General features: G+C 38.7%; 1 protein-coding gene across 1 annotated transcript; it reads left to right on the plus strand.

Annotated features, from left to right (window-relative positions):
- Positions 1-512: 512 nt before the first annotated feature.
- On the plus strand, positions 513-12192 carry matcap2 (microtubule associated tyrosine carboxypeptidase 2). Its single transcript, XM_030147358.1, has 7 exons — positions 513-808; positions 2756-3435; positions 5717-5860; positions 7171-7303; positions 7425-7730; positions 7909-8006; positions 9926-12192. Exons 1-7 carry the CDS (start codon positions 784-786, stop codon positions 10082-10084), a joined length of 1545 nt encoding a protein of 514 aa, XP_030003218.1. The 5' UTR covers positions 513-783; the 3' UTR covers positions 10085-12192.
- The last annotated feature ends 2163 nt before the right edge of the window (positions 12193-14355 follow it).

A 14355-nucleotide genomic window follows, 5' to 3' on the forward strand; every position in this document is an offset into this window, starting at 1 on the left:
AATTATTTAAAATAAGGATTTAAAAATTGAGGTTTCATAGCTTATCCTCCAGGGCTGCAATAAATTAGTTATGAGTCAGCCTCATTCAGCATTTTTCAACACATAGCATAAAGCTTCTGCTGCTGAAAACAGTATGTCACCAAAGTAAATCTGCAGACAAGTCCAATAGCAAAGTTGTGTTTTCTTGTTCTTTTGTTCCGCCTAATCATAAAGTTAAAAGTTAAACTGAGTGCAGAAGGTTATATGTTTCTTGACCCATTTTACAGCTCTTTCCACTGTTTGCTTTACTCGTAATAGACACAATAAATGTCTTATCTGCATTAAATTCATTCCCCAGGCTTGAAAATCTATGCTCACTGAACAAATCTGGATAGATATTACATTTAATATCAGACCACCATAACAAAAGATGTGTCACGTGTATAGTAGCAGTCACAGGTACTACATTTCCCATGAGCAGCCACGTGTGTTGCGTGGATGACGACGAAACCATGGAAACAGCTCAGTCGACGCATCAGCTCCTTGTTGTCAGTTTGGCTGGGGCTCGGTGTAGGCGGGACGTTTAATGTCAGCTCGGCTCTTAGCTACAAAATGCCCTTAAATTTATTTCTTCGTGTTCAGCACTAACATTTACACGTTGTCATCAGAGACACCCTGCCTTTTTCATTCGGTTTACGTGTGGACAACATTAGCCGGTGAGCTAATGTAGCTAATTGGGCGAACTACTACTAATCTCTGAGCCAAAGTGGTCCTTTTAACTTCACGAATAAGCTTTAACAAAGGATGCTGGAGTCTATAAACGTGACAGGTAATGTTTTTTTTCTTTTGTGTCACTGGCTATTTTTTGACTGTAGCTAGATGCTCCTTCACTCAGTAACAGCAACATATTAACAATAACGAGTCACTTTATTCATGTAATGAGGGCAGTTCTTCTAACTTCAGCTCTTTACCCTTATTTAAGATAAGTGTCATGGTTGATCATAGGAAGGTGATTGTTTCAATTATTTTGTAAATAGTCATGTTAAAACCAGAATTGTATATAGAATAGAATAGAATAGAATAGAATAGAATAGAATAGAACAGGCTTTATTGTCATTACAACAGTTTTGCAACGAAATTGAATATATGCTGTAAAATGATATGCTCTTCAGTGTATTGTTGAATGGGTTGTTAAGTTTCAAACTTACCAGTGTGGAGTCCATTTACTTAAAAAAAGATAGGGGAATGCTTTATGTACATGTAAATATATATATGTGTGTGTGTGTGTGTGTGTGTGTGTGTGTGTGTGTGTGTGTAAATATGTCTCAAAAGTTTTAACTCATACATTGACATAAAATAATATAATATAGGCTACAACTGCAGGTGAACAAATAAATGGTAAATATAATTTTAATTGAACACGCTGGACTGTGTATAGGCTAAATATCTTTCACCACAGGTAACTTCTGTAATTTAATTTGTAATAATTAGATTGAATATCTTTAAAATGACTGTATTAACCCTAAAATGCACAAACAGCCACTGGGAACCAAAATCATTTAGTGATTTAAAATGTCTCATCATTTCTGAACCATTAAATTTGTCAATATATTGAAATAATTCAAGTAAAATACAGTTTGTAATCTTTTCATGGTCATCACATATGACCCATTGGGATGTTCTGAGGCTCCATAGTGAACGTGCAAACACCATCATCTTCTACTACATTGATTCACCAGTAAAACCCATGAAGTTTGACAAATGACAGTAGATGGAAATGCTTGTTTTTACATTCACTTACTGATATCATTGCGCAAAAAGTTACTTTTTATTTAGTTTTCTCTATTTCTGATATAATAACCCTCACCTTTAATCTGAGCTTTTATGAACATCTACATGATTCATAAATTAAATATAGGAAATTACCTGATTTTCACTGAAAAAAGCAAAATACAGAGGATAATATTATAATGAATGGTAATAAATCACTTAAGAAAGGTTAAATAAAGAGAAAATCTATTGGGAACTGCCACAAAAGTAGCACTGGGTCTTTATGGGTTAATATTCACATAATTAACTTGATATGTTGGTATACTAGGAGGATGACTTGCCTGTAGTGCTGTGTAATAACTGGAAGTGAATAATGAGCTTTGTGTAGGCTGAAGTGTTAGGTAATAGTATTTGATTTGATGGCTGAACATGCTAGTGCAGCTTCAGTTTGTTCTTCTCTCTTTACCAATCATCATTGCTGCTGAGGTCATTACTTTGTGGTTGAATGGATTCTGCCTCAGTGCTCCTGTCCGCTCAGTGAGCAGCCCTCTCTCTTTGATGATGTTTCAGGAAATTGCAGTCCCTGTGTTCTGACTCTTGCACTGTATTGCCAATTCTTTAGAGACATGATGTGAATAATTTCCTCCGTACTTGCAGAACACAAACTCCAAATGAAATGGGTTTGATGCATAGACCCGGAGAGGTGACGTAACAGAACAGAATGAGTCAAATTAGGTTGATATGAGTCAAATCTCATTGTTAGTTTGCTTGCAAACCTGTAGGAAGACACTTCTCATCACATTGTTCTTAGATAATGCCATCCGTATATTACCTTTTTAAGCTCAGCATCAGAATAGTTCAAATAAGTTCTAAGTTCTAAAGTCTTGATAAGAGGATTAGTCTATCTAGCTGTCTATATCAGCTCTGCACGTGTAAGATTCTAGTTCTAAAGTTAACAACAGTCACACTCACTGTTTGTTTTGGTCTCACATCCCACTTCTTGCAGAAAGACTCCGTTGGCCAGAGAGAGAAATGTCCAAAAAGTACATCTTAAACACTGCTGACAAGGCAGTGAGTCCAAGCCAAGTATACCTAGAGAAGATTCCTTCTAGTGTCCTCAAAGACCTCTTCAGCACTCGCTCTAGCAGCTACAATGTTCTGCTGCAGGCAGACAAAGAGGAGAAGAAGATTCCAAAGCAGTCACCACTCAAGAAGCGAAAGACTTCAGTGAAATATGTCTCCACATTAAGTAAAAGAAACCGTCCAGTCATGGCTGCTAAAAAGTTTCGACCTCCAGAACAAGCCAGTAAAATCACCCAGATAAGCTGTGTTCTCTCAAGGAGCAGCTCCAATCTCCCTAAACCACCACACAACATGGCGGTTGTGGGCAGCACTATGGGCCTGAGCCCCCGTACAGTTCCACATCTCAGGAAGACGCACATCCCCAACCCCAACTCACCTCGCACTAAACTTCCCTCTTTGTACAAATCACCAAGCACACGGGAAGTGGAAAATGCCAAAAAGCTCTGCATCCTTACAGCCATCAAGCCCATTAATGTGGAGAAAGAAAAGGCCAAGTTTTTCAAGTCTGACTTCAGCTATAATCCACAGTTTGAGTACAGCTGCCCCGTCTCTCCACTAGTATTGGCGCGACATAACAACGCCTCAGATCGCTTTTTGACTCAGGTAAAGATGTGTCTAGAGCTGTTTATTCTTATACTTTTTGTTTTCCTTTCTACAGGTAACAAAATGTAGACATACTATGTCTACATACTATGTCTACCTATCTACCTTAGGTAGATAGAGTTTTTGGATTTTATGATGACTTTGCTTTTTTTGCATATATTTGGACTTATTTCATTACAGTATTTGGCAAATAGCAACAAGTTTTCTCTCTGATGTCAACTTCCAGTTTCAACTAAACAGATATAATTATTACCCCAGCCCCCAAAGAGGATGCAAGAGGTATTGTTTTTGGTTCTGTTTGTTTGTTTGTTTATTAACACTCTAGCAGCAAAACTATTGGTTGAATTCATACTAAATTTGGTTTATGTATATTCAGTGACCCAGAATAGATCTCATTACATTTTGGGAACACTGGGTCAAAGTTCAAATTTTTTATGAATTTTTCAATTCTTTTCTTTTTTTTCCCATTTACTTATAATGGGTGAAATTTCAAATATCTATAGCAACAAAACTATTGGTTGAATTCATACCAAATTGAGTTTATATATTGCCAGTGACCCAGAATAGATGTGATTACATTTTGGGAAAAGTAGGTCAAAGTTAAAATTTTTTATGAATTTTTTTACATCTTTTTTTTTCTTCCATTTACTTATAATGGGCGAGATTTCAATTCAATTTACTTCAAACTTAGCACATATATAGAGGCAACTGATATGCTGTCATCAGCACACGCATAGACATGATGAGATCAGCTGGATCGATGCCAAAATAAGCTACAATACATAGGAGGGGCGAGGTTTGTTATGCCTGGCACCACTTGTTAAAAGCTTTGTTGCAGAAACATTTTCAGATGTAATGAGGACTGACTGACTGACTGAGCACTGAACAGACAAACCTTTTTTTAGGGATACATGGAGGCTTCTAAAAATATTCAGGTGCTGGACTTAAATCTTGTAATTGTAGGGGAAACATTGTCACACAAATGACACATCATTCGAGTCATCTGCTGTGTATAGGAGCATCTAATACCTAATACTGAAGCAGTTTAATGCTTTATTTTTGTTTTAAATGCTGAAAGAAATTACACTAATAAGCAGGTGATGCTGAACACCAGTATTTTCTTTGTTTCAGTTCTGAATTGAAATATGTGTAAAAATAGCTTAGAAATTGTTTTGCTGGTAAATATAGTGTAAGCTGCTGGGAAGTCTTTTATAAGAAAGTGCATCTGTGCAGTTTAAGTCTACCAGAGTCCGGCCTGGAAGCAGTGACAGGTCATTCATCACTTCCAATACACTGTCCCTAGTGCAAGGGCCCGATGCTGAGCTGGCTGCTTCCAGATCAGCACCTTGCTCATAGTCCAGTCGGGTACTTTGAGCATAGAGACTTGCTGCCAAAGCTGTTTAGTGTCAGGCCTGATCACAGCCAGTACGGGGTGAGTGTACAAGTGAAAGTGGACAAAGGCTTAGATGCATTAGCCGAGGAAACAGAGGAAAGTGACTATTTAACAAAGAGAACAGCAGATGACAGTGTTAAGTGTCCTAAATCATGCTTTTAGCAATCACATTACCTAGGATTTAGGATTTAAGATTAGACATCTGCAGCGTAGAGTCAAGCTCTGTGGTGTTCATTTACCGGCTCTTTGGGTAACCTAAGTATGCAGATAGCAAGACAAGGAAAGAGTGAGTGAGCTGAACAGGAAACAAAGTAAAGTGATCCTCTGGAGGATGCTCTTAGTTTTTCCTTCCCTGACTCTAGCCTAGTTTAGTCAAGTTTCCTTTGTGGAAATATACATTGTCACAGTTGATAAGTCTAAATAAAAGAGTTCACTTTTGGTTATTTTGGCACTTGTTGATGCTACTGATGGTCAAAAAAAGAGTCTTTGGTGAATATTTTAAACCCAAAGTCCACTTTCAGACGAGCTATTTCTAAAACGTTCATAAAATCCCTCTCACCTCTGTTCAGAAACTCTTACAACTCTAAACAAGAACTCTACACAAAACAAATCAGATATTTATTAGGTGTTGCCATGTCACGCATGGTTAAGGGAAATAATGAATCAGCAAAATAAAGTTATGTATGAAATGAATTAAGATAAAAGTTTTGTTGCTTTATGTTTTTCTTTGTTTTTTAAGTATAACGTATATTTGAAGTTAGTTATTAAACTTTTGTATTTATTTCAGTGAACAAAAAGGCTGCCCTTGGTTGACACAAAAGCTACTAAATGTGTCAACAGTCAGTCATTAGCAGTCTTTCCATTAAAAGCCTTTATCACTTCTTGCAGGCTGTGCACATCATGGAGCTCGCTCTGCAACGATACGGCAGCTACGAGAGGTTTGAACAGGTCACAGGAGGCAGCCTCCTCACCAAGAGCCGCATCTGGCAGAGTGTCAAGAGATACATGGAGAAGGAGGGCTGCATGGGAGAGGTAAAAGGACGACTAGTAGAACACCGTCACAGTGCTGTAGCTTCTGCATTTCCACATGCTGATAAATTCAGCTGTGAGCATTCATAGTACAAACAGTGAAAGAGAATAAGAGATTAAGAGGCTGCGAGAACTGGAGCTGGGCTGTTTTTTTCTGTGTCATGGTGGATTTGCACTTCATCAGAACAGAACAGCAGACAGCAGAGCATTAAAGTGAATGTGCTCCAGGGAAAAGTAAGACGTTGCAAAAAGCTGCCATTTCACCGAGGCATCCTGCAGTTTGCTTGTGTGGAGCTGTGTTTACGTAACTGACAACAAATACATGTTACATCACCAAGTTAATAATGTGTCAGTGAACACATAATACCACATGTATGCACGTTACAATAGGTGTGTAAACAGTAGGAAAAATACAAGACAGTGAATTGCATTATGGGAACAATCAAGACTAACAACATCAAACATTGGCACGTAGTCATAGTCCATATGATGAAAATGTTTACAGACCATTTGTAGAAATCTAAAGCATCACTGTCAGTGTTTGGATTATAGTGTTTCACTGGGTTTCACTTTCAAAGACCATTTTAATTTAAATTTAGTCTAATCAGAGTGGAGCTAAACAGAGTTCAAAATGAGTACATCCAGATTTAAAGTTTAGTTAGAGCCTTGTTGATCTCAGTTTAGTAAAACCAAGTTTATTGATGGAAACAGAAATGGAGCAGTTTACTTAAAATGGAGATACTTGCTCACCAGAATTAAAATAAATGAATAAATAACTTAAAAAGTGCACACTGTTGTGATGCTAAACTGTGGGAAAGTGCTGACTCTTGACAGAAATTCAGAAGGTAGTGTTATAAAACTCCATTAAGCTGAGTGCATCCCTTAACTTTGTTTGGGGAAACTTGACTATTTTACTCCATCCATCTAAAATGGATGCTTCATATATAAGTAGAGAAGTAAATTTAATCTAACTTCATAAGATGAAAGATTACATTTAAACCCGTCTTTGAATCTCAGTTTATTTTTTTTACTCTAAACTAGTTTTACAGCATGGTACCACATCATTTAAAAGTAAATCATGATTTTACTGGGTTTAAAAATGCATCTATTAGTGAAACTTAGACTAAATGTGTTATTTTATTTTATTGTTATTTTAATTATTTTGTCTGTCCTTTAAACATCAAACAAATCATATCTGACTCAGTAAAAAATAAAGGCAGTGTGTCAAAAAGGGAGCGTCAAAAATTGTCACAGGTCATTATAGTTTACCCTTTTGGACAAAGTGACAGGTTCTGTCCATGTGGTGTTGACAGATAGTTGTCCAGGTGACAGATGACCTCCTGTCCAGAGCCTCGATGACCGTGGTGAACTGCAGACCCACTCTGACCATCAACGTGTCCACTGCCCGGGAGCACTGGCTGGAAGGGATGCTGAGGCATGAGATTGGTGGGTAACTGCTTCACTCTGAAACTGGAGCTGCATCTCAGTTAAACTGGAGTTCAGAGAGGATAATGAATTGACTTCGCAAATGCCACGTCTGATTAAATACAACGTCTCTGTCCTCCAGGCACCCATTATTTCCGTGGCATTAACAACTGTCACCAGCCATGGAGCAGCAGCGCAGGAAGGAAGAAACTCAACCTGAAGCCGCTGAATCCCACTGAGGAGGGCTTGGCCAGCATCCACAGTGTCTTGTTCCGGAAAGACCCCACACTGTGGCGTGCCGCCCTCCTGTACTACACAGTGTACCAGGCCAGCAGCATGTCCTTCACTCAGCTTTTTCACAGTCTGGGACGCTTTGTCCAGGACCCTAACACCCGCTGGGACTACTGTGTCCGAGCCAAGAGAGGCCAGACAGACACTGCACAGCCAGGTCAGTATGGTCAACCACTTGTCTATTCACATACATGGGAGAGTAAATTTAAAAAAATGTGTGTTTGATGAAATATTTTATGCTTTTATTTGTGTCATGCCCCCCTAGTTAAGATAAGAACTTCTAGTTAAGCCTAGTTAAGTTCTGGTCTTACTTTCTGTGGTACTTGAAATTGCAGGGTGCTTCAGTAAAGACCAGGTCTACTTGGATGGTGTCCTGAAAATCCTGAGGTACAGAGACAAGATCAACTTCCCGTTGCTGATGGCTCTAGGAAAGGTCTGGATCTTCTGGTCAATTTTTTATTTTAAAATGAAATATTTTAATGCAAACATGTGGAAAACTGGGCTTCATCTAACTGTCATGTTACACAGAGATGTAGTTTGGATGACTGAAGCAAAGACTTTTTCACAAATAATAAAGAAATGTGCTCCACTTCATTGCAAGTTGTTACATGGATGGAAAAGTTGTCTTTTCCATCCATCCATCCATCCATCCATCCATCCATCCATCCATCCATCCATCCATCCATCCATCCATCCATCCATCCATCCATCCATCCATCCATCCATCCATCCATCTCCCTTAATCCACATTCATCTTGGAATAGCAGCCAGTAATGCGCCTCCACTCTAACACAAATCTTTTTTTTTCTGTGAGCTTTTTTTTGTGTTTCTCTGTGCAGAGTTTGACCCTGTCAGGATGTTTCCATATTCAGCTGCTGAAATTGGAGAGTTTCTCTTGCCTGGTTCACACTGTCAGCCCAAATCCATCTCATTTGTGCATAGTCAAGTAGCATTCAGATTGATTTTAGAAAGTCTGGATGGTATGATTCCAGTCGGATTTCAACAAATGCATCTTGTATGAACACTTGAATCAGATTTAAAGTGTGTCTGAACCAAATTACGTGGATGATGGTAGCATGATGTCAAATCTAGCAACACAGGTGCTGAGCGGAATCGACGCTGTTTCTACAGAGGACACATGGAGAGTGGAAAATGAAAATCTGTGGACAAACACCAAAATAAAGTGTCTGCTGGCGCATTGGCAAATGTTTTGAGGGTGGTATGATTTCTCATGTTTCACGTCACATCATCAGCATAGTAGCATACTTACTCATGCAGTCTTTGTTACCATAGTAACCCAAGCAGACAGTTTGGTGAGGTCTGGACTCACAAATCCAATCTGATCGCTGGCAGATAACGGTGCTGACACAGCCGGCCTTAAATTAAGTCTGTCTCCAATTTGAGTCACAAATCTGATTTGCCTGCAGGCTGAACTAAACCTCTGTGAACCACCTCATCTTAGAGTTCAAAGGTCAGACCTGTGCGCAGAATGTGTAACTGCATTTAAATAGTTCTTTTCAACCTTTCTGGTACTCAAAAGTGCTAACGTTGTACCTCATTGACTTCCCAGCAGTGGAGGGAGAACTGCCACTGTGAGCACCTTGATTTTACTTTGATAGAATTAACAGGAGGACCCAGTCATTGAGCTGCTGCCTTTGCAGTTTGTGGAGTGCTTGTCCTGATTCTGTGTCCTTCTCCATCACATCTACTCCTCGCAAATGATAATCAAGTATTGGAAACTGATGTCCTGCTTTTAGACTTCAGAAATGAGCAAATAGATTCTGGAGTTTCAGCCGGAAATTGCTATTAATCATATCAAACTCAAGTTATTATTCAAAGCAGCACGATTTTCTTTTGACTGTTAACATGTCCTTAGGGATCAGCAAGATCAACACTTCTGAATTATCCTAGTTCACTCCATCTTTACTAGATAGGATGTATATAATCAATGCAGGATGTACAAGGTCTGCTGGGGGGTTTCTTTATGTTGGATATGTGTGTGTGTGTGTGTGTCCTGATCAAATGTCGGAAACACTTTAAATCAGCTCACTGGTAAAACAAATATAAAACAGAGTTCAATGATCTTTATATAAGTTCTTGGAGGAGGGATGACAAACTTGTTCCACCTCAGAGAAGCCTAGACACAGATGATTAAACTAGAAGCTCATTTCAGCTGAAGATGCTGAACATGATGTAAGAGGTGATGTGATTTGATAAAACTATCCAGAGTATTTTTAGTCACTTAAGCAGCTCCTTTGCTCCATGGAAGACAAACCAAAACTTTCTTTGTCTCTTGTTTGTGCTGTTCGACATAGTCACTTAATCTGTTACTGTTATTTATCTTTGACTCAGGTGTCATTTGAGGACGTGGACCGTCTCAAACCCCTGGCTCAGATGGAGAACATCCGCATCCCACACTTCGTGCAGGATCAAGCCAGGTATGCCGATCAGCTGACCAAAATCATGGCGGTCAACCAGCTGACTGACGAGGAGCTGAAGGCTATCATCTGAACCTGCACATCTCTGCCAACCTCGCTGAAGCCCAAATAAAAACCTGTTGCACCACTGCCAGCCAATACCTGCATGTCTCTAAAACACCACCACCATGCATGGTAGCAGAGTGTGTGACCAGTGCAGCATGCTGTATTGCATGAGCTATAGACATACATTATATGTAAGTTAAGTGAACTAGACATTTGTTTTGAAAATCTGCTCTCATCATTTGTCCACTGGTGACAGGGGGCTCAGGACACACTCATGGAAACTCAACATGTTTTATTTAGTTGAAAGTTTTCATCCCAGTGCCAACATAAATCTGTCATAATTAAAATCACACTTGTTTTGATACCTCACTTTACTTTTCTATATGATTTTTAAGAAGCATTTGATGCCAACCTTTGTTGATTTTAACATAGTAGAGACATCTTTAGTATCCCATGATGATCTGAATCAGAACCCAATGATACAGGATTATATGAGGTCAATTATGAAATCTTGATGTATCTGCTAGTGTTGTTCCTAAACCGAGATCAAGACATGTCAAGGCTGAGGCCAAGAACTGATCAAATACACAACAAGACTAGAATGGTCCACCTGTCGGGTCACTGTTTATCACAAGATAAAATATAAGTTAGGAGTCACAGTTTTTCCCCTCGGTCTGACACAAAGGGAAATACCTCTCAGGCTACATCAGTATATGCTAACTAAATTAGGCAGTTTGCCGACCTAGTTGATGGTAAATACCCTGTCAGCAAAATGGAACTGCAGCCCTACAATGTACAATGTATAGGTGGCCAATATAACATCTGTAACTCTCTTGGTTTGAGGGGTGAAGAGATTTGTAAAGAGCTTTGGTAAATGTGCAGATTGCTAATAATAGCTATTGTTGCTAGCATCTCTTATACTACCATAACTTGTGATTTCTGGGCTGATAAAATGGTTTAGGTTGATATAATTACATAAGATGAAGCTGATATCTCCACCAGACAGCCATCACTTCTTGCAAAAAAAAAACAAAAAAAAAAGAAATTACAATCCTCTCAAGTTATTGTTTGTTATTGTTAAGTTAAGAAGCAGTCATCCAGGCATCTTGACCGGCCTAGCAGTAAAATCCCAAGTGCAATTTATAACCTAAGCACATTACGTACCCAAACATTTGCAATGAGGATGGAAATAAAGTATTTAAATATGGTGCCTCTACACATGAGTAATGCTACTTTGATTTACATACTACAGAGCTTGATCTGGGAGCCCCCACGCTAAACTAAGCTAACCCCTTCCTGACTCTAATAGACTTTAGTTTTCCTAAAATCACAGATGTCACTTAAAGAAACAATATGACATGAACATGCAGTATAACATGGACATACCTGCACCTGATCCTTAGCTTGTTTAATGAATTGACTAACATTTGTCAGGGGAGTGAAATGCTGACGTCAGCTACCTAAGCAGCTCTAAAATACGTGTTTTCTGGTGTTTCCCCCAAAAACTTTTACTATTGTGATATTTTTTGACGCGCACAAAGAGAAATGTCCTCGGTGTAAACCCTGTCAGTACTCTGTGGTGGACAAGGCTACTGTCACATTCCTTTGGCAGTGACGCGGTCCAGTGTTTTATTATATTGGCTGACAAATGGACTGACAGTGATAAGCTAATGATAGTATTAGCTGTGCCAACGTTAGCAGGGTTCCAATCTGAAAGACACTTTCTCAGTGTGATAGTAATCACAGTTGCTATTTATGTATTATGTCTTTTGCATGGAAAGAGTTGAGTCAACAGTAGTCTAAACACAATCATATACTAAAATCCTTATCCAAGTGTACTTACCTCTAGTTAAGAACATATTCTTGCACTTTCCTGTTGGAACTGTCTAGAGTTACTGATCATGTAAAAGATGTGTTTGTTGATGGACTGTGAATGAGAAAGATAAAAGCAGAATGGTGCACAATAATGCTCTGGACCACGTGACCTGAGGTTGTTTCCTGTCCTGTGAAGTCTGAGTGGTCCACGTACACTGACTTGAAGCCCAGTTCCACTATTTGCACTTTCTTCCTTTGTATCTTATCAGCTTTGTTGGTGTGATTTATACAAACTGATAAATCTGTGTTTAAAAACCCAAACCAAATGCCTTGTGTTTTTCTTGTGATAAACAGCATTTTGTGTCATTAACACCAATGGTGACTCTGCCTCCTCAAAGACTCCTAAAGTGGTGTAAGAACATAAAGGTTTCTTTTTTTCTTTTTTTGTCAGACAGATTGCAAAAGTTGATTTTTTTTTTTTACCTTGACATGTTTCAGCTACAACCTGTAGCCTTCCTCAGAAGGGTCAGTGATAGTCGTCCAGACTGTGAACCCCCAATTTGCGCTGCCATTTGAAAAAATGCTGCATTTCAAAGACCCCAAAATCACTGCATGCCACCAGGACCTATGCCATTATGATAACATCATTATTAAATGTAAGATTTGGAGGCTGTGGGGCCCTGCAGTTAGGGCACATTTTAAATCCACTCAAAATCTTGTCTTTACCAGCAGGGCAAGTTTTCTTCAGCTCTCCTCCCCTCTTTGACATGGTATGGTGATGCTGTAAACCAGAAAGAACAAGGTATTACTTACCTTATGAGTCAGCAGTATTAAAAACAAAAGTAGTTACACAGATAGCACAATTTGGCCACAAATATACTTAGGCAATCATGTTATGAGGATAATGATATTCAAAATAAACTGATCTGAACTGAACATTAGAGGCAAAGTTACTTCTTTTGTATTTCTGGTATCCATGTACTGCAAGAGTCACTTATTACTGTTTGCAGTTGAAACATTAATCTGAACTATCAACTATCTGCCGAGTTAACCCATAAAGACCCAAACATCCACCGGCGTCCAAAGTCTTCTACTGATTTAAACTGTTGAATACCTGTTGATTCACTAATCCAATCAATACATGTAAATAATTGGTATAAAATACAGTTTATCATCTTTTCATGGTCATCAGATATGACCTATTTGAACATTCAGAGGCTCCGTAGTTACCGTGGAAACACTGTCATCTTCTACAACATTGACTCACCAGTAAAATCCATGGAGTTTGATCAATGACAGCTGATGGAGACACTGGGTTTATGTTCAGTTAATGATATATTTTGTTGAAAACTAGCTTTTTTCTTCAGTTTTCTTTATTTTTGATATAATAACCCTCTATTTATTCTGAGCTTTTATGAACATCTACATCAGAGGTCTCAAACATGCGACCTGGGGGCTAAATCCAGCCCCGCCAAAGGGTCCAGTCTATTTTGCAGTCAATGCATCTAAATCAGTGGTTCCCAACCTTTTTTGGCTCATGACCTCATTTTAACACAGCAAATTTCTGGCGACCCCCTAAAATGAATGTTTTTGATCATGTAATAGTTTGCTATACTATGTTGCAAATAAATGATAATTTTAGACAACATTTAGTCTATATAATGTATATTATTATGGACAGAGGCAGAAAAACTAGGTGTAGATTACTGCACAAAGGGAGAATTTTATTTTCCTTGGTCAGGATATGTACAGTCAGTCCAGCTTGGATTTACAAGGCTGACAATTAAAACTGAACAAACAAGAACTCAAACTATGAATTATGAAAGAGCTGCAGCATCTGAAACTGACCACAATGAACATTTGAAGGATAAACAGTAGCACAGTGCTTCAGTTTCAGCTTCACAGTTTGACATGTTTTTTTTTATGTATTGGGATTGTCTCTGTCAACTCACCATATATTTATATTAGTTTTTATTTCTTTTTTTTTTTTTTTTTTTTTTATCAATTACTAGAAATTTCAGGCGACCCCATTTGATTTCTAGGTGACCCCACGTGGGGTCCCGACCCGAAGGTTGAAAATACTGATCTAAATCTATGGACTTTTACTGTGTGAAAGATTATCAGTTCATTTAAAAATACCAAATGGATAAAAAAGGATCCGTGTGACCGAGCCATAAAACTGATAATGGTGAGAGAATAGTCTAAATACTGCAGCTCTGAGGGCGTCACAGATCGAGCTGACGCACAATCCAGGTGACCTCAGTAACTAAATCTGTTCCAACACCCACCCACCGCTGACCACTCCAACCCCATCAGTGTCACACTTCCTATTCATCAGGGTCTTGTTTCACTGGGAAACTGGAAACCTGACGAGCACGGTGAGGGTTGGAACAACAGCGACAAAGTGACACTGGACAAAAAGTGTCACTCTACAGCAGTTACACTCAGATATAGGATGACAGTGGAACACATGTACAGCATCAC

The sequence above is a fragment of the Sphaeramia orbicularis genome, chromosome 11 (genome assembly GCF_902148855.1).
Source record: "Sphaeramia orbicularis chromosome 11, fSphaOr1.1, whole genome shotgun sequence".
Lineage (NCBI taxonomy): Eukaryota > Metazoa > Chordata > Actinopteri > Kurtiformes > Apogonidae > Sphaeramia > Sphaeramia orbicularis.

Excerpts from the sequence above, each read along its gene's own strand:
- matcap2 (XM_030147358.1), top strand. The coding sequence starts at position 784 with ATGCTGGAGTCTATAAACGTGACAG. Across the intron at positions 7,304-7,424 it reads GATGCTGAGGCATGAGATTG|GCACCCATTATTTCCGTGGC; the intron begins GTGGGTAACTGC and ends TCTGTCCTCCAG. Across the intron at positions 7,731-7,908 it reads GACAGACACTGCACAGCCAG|GGTGCTTCAGTAAAGACCAG; the intron begins GTCAGTATGGTC and ends TTGAAATTGCAG.